The following is a 5,787-nucleotide window of genomic DNA, read 5'->3' as shown; positions in this document are numbered from 1 at the left end:
GAAAAATATCAAGTAATCTCGTTTCGTAACAGCTGAGCCAGTGTGAGCCCTGTTGATCAGTCAATATGTTTAGAGTCTGAGCTGGCAATATTCTAGGATTAATAAATTCACAGAGGAGCTCTGCTAACCTGGCAGATCAGATTAGTATGTGTGAAGTCACAGCTGATTAGGGTGTGTGTGTGTGTGTGTGTGTGTGTGTGTGTGTGTGTGTGTGTGTGTGTGTGTGTGTGTGTGTGTGTGTGTGTGTGTGTGTGAGTGCCTGTCCTAGTTTATGCACTCTGGAACATCTAGAACATCTAAATTAATTCCCTATGCTTTATCCTCTAAAAACATAAGTGACCTACTTTACACATTATTACCATCTCTCCACATTTGCAGTTTTAGAGTTCTGTATCCCCTTGGTAACTAAGTACGTGTGTGTGTGTGTATGTGTGTGTGTGTGTGTGTGTGTGTGTGTGCGTGCGTGCGTGCGTGCGCGTGCGTGCGTGCGTGTGTGTGTGTGTGTGTGTGTGTGTTGAGTTGTGTGAGTGTGTGAGAGACAGATAGTTTGTTTCAGAGCTTTTGACAGGGTGTTGACAGTTTATTATTTTTGTGTGTTAGCTGGTTCATTTTTTTTTTTTATCATTTTTAAAATCCAGCAATTGCAACTGGTTGCAACTAATTTAGTGTAATGATTGAACATGGAGTTTGAATTTCTTCCTCTTTTTTTGTCATTCCACCCCTCCTTACCTCCCTGTTCTGTCCTGTGTTCCAGCTGAGGGAAGTCTCCCTGAGTCCCTGAGGCTGGCTACCTTGCCTCCCAACCTCGTAGTGCCCTCCAATCTCTCGTCCAGCTCGAGCAACAGGGACCGAGCCTCGGTGTGGCCCGGGGCTGGGACAGAGCCGATGCCTCTCTCGGACTTGGAACCGGAGCTTGGCCCGAAGGCAAAGTGTTCACCGAAGCCAGGACAGCGGTCTGGGCCGAAGCTGAGGCCGAAGTTGACTCCAGAGCCGGGCGCAAAGTCTTCACCGAGACAGGGATTATGACCGGAACGGGCGCTTGGGCCGAAGTCGGGGCACAGTGGAGGCGGTGGACACAGAGGAGGCCAGGCTGCCGAGCGTGGCCCGTGATCCGGCCACCTGGCTTGGGCAGGCTGGGGTCCGGCCACAGGGGGAGGGCCGCAGAGAGCAGGCCGCCTCTCCTCGATCCTGACCATGCTGACCGAGACGGCCAAAGTGCAGGCCCCGGCAGCTGGAAAGCCATTGGGATTACTGTCCAAAGCTGCCTGGACCAAAGGTTCCTCTTCATCGTCGTCTAAGGCCTCTTCCTCCTCCAAGTCCAAAGCTCCTTCGCCACCTTCCTCCTCAGCCTCCTCCAACTCTCCAGCCAGTGACAATCAGCCAACAGGATCAGACTCTGTCTCTCCAGCCTTGGCCAACGGCAGCTCCATCAGCAACAGCAACTCCAGCTCAGGTATTTTGTGTAGAATTGACAAGAATGACATTTATTTTATTTTCACCAGGGGATGTAGAGGGAGCACCTGATTGGATACTGTCATTTTATGACTATTCCGTAATATTAACATTTTTCACAATTTCTGTATTTTGTTTTTGCACTAGACCATGATGAACAATATTCTTCCAAAGAAAGCACATAAATCATGGGTCCTACTGAGAAAGTTAATCTTTCCAAGTTTTATTTCAGGCCAACATTTGATAGAAGTAATTCATTATACTGGTAATTGAAAATTGAAAAGTAATTGTAACTGAAATTTCTATGACACATGTAAGCCAATGTAAATATTGAAAATGGTGATCACGTTCTTTGGCATGAGTGGAAAATACTGAGTTTTCCTTTAAGGAACGTTTTTGCTCCAATCCCTCATTTTAACACTGTTTGTTTGTTTGTATTGTTGTTATTTATCTTTGGGCAAACTTGACCAAAATGGTATCATGCTGGGGTGTTTCATTGTGTCATTCTGTCACCTTCAGCGTTGGTCTATGTCATCGCTATGGCGACATACTGACCATTTACGTCATCACTGTTATCAGTGACCTCTTCATCTCCTTCATCACTGGCCTCACGTCCCAGTATCCCATCCTCATCCACATCATCATCCGCATCATCATCATCATCATCATCCTCATCATCATCATCATCATCATCATCATCATCATCGACATCATCGACATCATCGACATCATCATTATCATCATCACCCTCCTCTCCTCCTCCACCTCACCATTGCTACCACACCCTGTCCATCATCTCCATGGTCTCCACCAACCGAACCACCAACTGCCACCCACCATTTATTTTCAGAAATAATTTATACTAGATTGTACAGTTGGTTGACTTTATGGCAATTTATTTCCTTTATTACTAAATAATACACCAATCCATTAACAAAGCATGCAGAACTCTCTTTGTGTCTAACAATTAACTAACGGTTATGTACATATTGGTTAGGTGGTAACCTGAAGCATGAAGAACTCTTTACAACATGAGACTGTATGTGAAATGGGTTGATTTGTAGAAGCGTTGACTTAAGAAGTGATATCTAATTAAACTTCATCAGGCTTTAGTTTGTGTTCAACTGTTATTGAAGGCTTTTTTACATAAAGGGAGGTTTGGAGCATGCTTTTCCAATGTTTTATAATTGTATTGTTAAATTGCTTCGTAAACAAAGAGATTCATTCATGTAAGCTTTGCCAATTTCATTATTTATCGTCAACAATAGACTTTCTAAAAAAAAAGACATGGTGGAGCCACTAGATTTATCACCCTTTCATCACATCCTGCTGTTAAACCCCTTTCTGTGATATTACTAGATTACTAGAGCCTTTGATTTTCCTAATGGCCTCTGCTTTCCGTACAGAGGAGCTGAGCAGCCCGCCGGCCTGGGACCTTCCCACCGTCCCAGAGTCCCTGCTGTCCACGCTGGGCGACCACGACATCACACTGCCCGGCAACGTCACCAGCCCCTTCTCCACCCACCAGTGGAACACCACCGCACCAGCGCGCGTAGGGAACGCCTCGCAGGCCGTGGCCGTGCCCACGGCCACAAGCGCCGCTCGCACGTCTCCAACCCCCGTCACCACCTCGACAGTAACAGTACCGGAGCCGCCGGGGACTCCGACCGGGCCCACCGCTGCCGCCGACAGCCGGGACACTGTGACCAACGACAGCCACCAGCTGACGATGGTAACCACAACGACACACGCATCCACGGCCGCCCCAACTGTGACACTAACTGGGAGGAGGACGGAGGGCGCCGTTACAGGACTTACAACATTCGTCTCCAGCGAGACCACCGCGACCACCGCAACAAAAACCTTTGAAAACCAACCTTCCAGCCTCGGGCCCACTGTGGCGGCAACATCCCAGCCTACAACTCTCACCTGGCCCACGGTCGCCACTGTATCCCCTGCTACTACAGCTGTACCAGCCACCACCATCACCACCACTATAACTCTTCCTACCACCACAGCCATCGCGACTACTACACCTGCGCCTACAACCACAAGTACAACTACAACTCCAGCTCCAACTACTACCACAACTGCTACCACAATTACTACTACTACGACGGCTGCTACCACCACTGAGGTCTACACAGCCACAACACTGTTTTTTCCTGTCCACACCACACTTCGCCCAACCACCACCACCACCACCTCCACCACCACCACAGAACCTCCATCCAGTACCATTGCAGAGGACAGCCTTCTGCCTTGCAACATCACAGAAAAATACTGGGTCAGAACGGGTAAGAAGAGATTTTGAACGCAGCTCTTGCTTTATTTGGGTGGTGTCAGCACTCTTTGACAATTGAATGTGCTCAGTTTAAGATGATAAACTAAAATATGATTTAGATTATTTGCTGGCTGTTGCATTGTTTGGCACAATGATCTAGATTCAAACACTCATCGTAGCCAATGGATAAATGGGAGAATAAATGACGTTAACATTACGGCAAGAAGGTATTTTAAGTTTGAGTTAGGAAAGAAACAATGACCTGGCGTTTTACCACAGAAGTTGGTCTCCACTCTCTGTGACTTACATGGGCGACGCTGTTTAAAATTGCTCCTCAACCAGCCAGGGGAGGGCAACAGTGAGACTTAGTGCGTATATGAACCCACTTTCAGGCAATTGAAATGTTGTTAATGCTCCACCACACTGAGTTTGTATTTATAAATTTGTATTATTTCTTTCTTTCCTCAGTTCTGTCCATTCAGCTACGCAGGAACCGCCTGGACCTGATCCTGAGGCAGAACCTGTCCAAAGGACTGAGCCACGCCCTGCAGAGGGCCCTCAATGATACCAGCATCAACGCACAGGTCAGTTCAGATGTTTGATCCACAGGTCAGGAAACCCAGTGGTCAGTGTCAAATAACCACAGGTCTTTGACATATAATGGAAAAGAACCAGAGATGGTGGTGGGTACGAGTGAAGGGCATGTTTGAATGTACTGCCCACTAGAGCTGAGACATTGTCTTCCAGTGGTGTATCGTCGCAAAGTTCAGATGTTATTATATTGTGATTAGTCTGACTCGCCGGATGTAGGTTGTTGGTAAAAAGGCTGCCATTGAGAAATCTTTTCAGTCGACATTCGCCTGCTCTAACATGCCCTAACTGCATGTTACTGTTTCTAAAGTCCCCGTCGCTACGTGAAACGACAAAAACAACTTTCAAGCAACCATCCTCCACGCTGAAAATGGCAACTTTTCACATAGTTGACATACTGTCTTCAACTGTTTAATGTGGTGGGGGTTTTTTTGCGGGGATTTAGCCATTTTAATGCCAGAGCTCACCTCCCCACGACACCCGACTACTACAAACCAGACAGTGTGTTTTTTTCCCCATTACCAGAACGACAGTGGGTTGAGCCAGACATTTTTCCAGACGAAGTGTGGAGAAAGGTCTGGCTCTGGGATACTGCTTTGTGATACACAAATTTGCAGCCTACACTGAGTTTAAAGGGAAAAATAACACAAATATCATAATATTTTTCTTGACGAATACCTCATAACACACATTTTGTAATACAGTAGTACCTCGACATACGACTGTAATTCCTTCTATAAGAACGGTCGTATGTCGAAGCAATTTTTCCCAAATAAATTATGAAATCATGATAAACAAAATAAACACAATACACAGCACAAACACAGTAAATATGAAAAAAGTATTGATAAGCCACGAACTACGTGCACACGCGATGTAGGTCGCCTGCTGACTGACTGCTGACTGACTGCTGACTGACTGCTGACTGACTGCTGACTGACTGCTGACTGGCTGCTGACTGACTGCTGACTGACTGCTGACTGACTGCTGACTGGCCGCCGACGCGCCAACTGCAAATTTCCACGGTCGTATCTTAGAGCAGTCTGTCACAAGACGATACAAATTTTCACGACTATCGCTACTTGTATCTTGGATTCGTCGTAAGTAGATGCAGTCGTAAGTCGAGGTACCACTGTAACACATTTGACCTTTGTTATGTTAAAACAACCACATGTTGTAATAACGTGCCACATTTTGTAGTAACCTTTTCATAACAAAGTAATAACCTGTAATAACTGTTGTTATTACACATTGTGGGGGTTACGACAGTCACATTTTGTTGAGATACAAATGCGACACTTGATATAAATGAAGACAGCAGTTTGGTTATAAAATAATTTGTTGACCTGTTATATACATCTTAAAAAGTTGTAAACCCTGCAATATGTAATAACCACCGCATTTTCGCAAGTTATTACAAAGTCCAGCCCTATTATGGTATATGTTTTTACCGCATTATC

The 5,787-nt window shown here is 45.9% G+C and overlaps 1 protein-coding gene across 1 annotated transcript in view; it reads left to right on the top strand.

The window, feature by feature from the left end:
• The window catches only part of kiaa1549la (KIAA1549-like a), a gene marked incomplete at both ends in the record, with an annotated part of 103,735 nt that overhangs the window by 42,035 nt on the left and 55,913 nt on the right, over positions 1 to 5,787 (top strand). Inside the window, 5 exon segments of the mRNA XM_080002361.1 lie at positions 834 to 1,065; positions 1,068 to 1,175; positions 1,178 to 1,453; positions 2,859 to 3,749; positions 4,205 to 4,320. Of these exon segments, the coding sequence (XP_079858487.1) occupies positions 834 to 1,065; positions 1,068 to 1,175; positions 1,178 to 1,453; positions 2,859 to 3,749; positions 4,205 to 4,320 (1,623 nt within the window).

The sequence above is a fragment of the Zeus faber genome (genome assembly GCF_960531495.2).
Source record: "Zeus faber genome assembly, chromosome: 6".
Classification (NCBI taxonomy): Eukaryota; Metazoa; Chordata; class Actinopteri; order Zeiformes; family Zeidae; genus Zeus; species Zeus faber.
The sequence above is the reverse complement of the archived record's forward strand: the minus strand, read 5'-3'. Positions and strand labels throughout refer to the sequence as shown.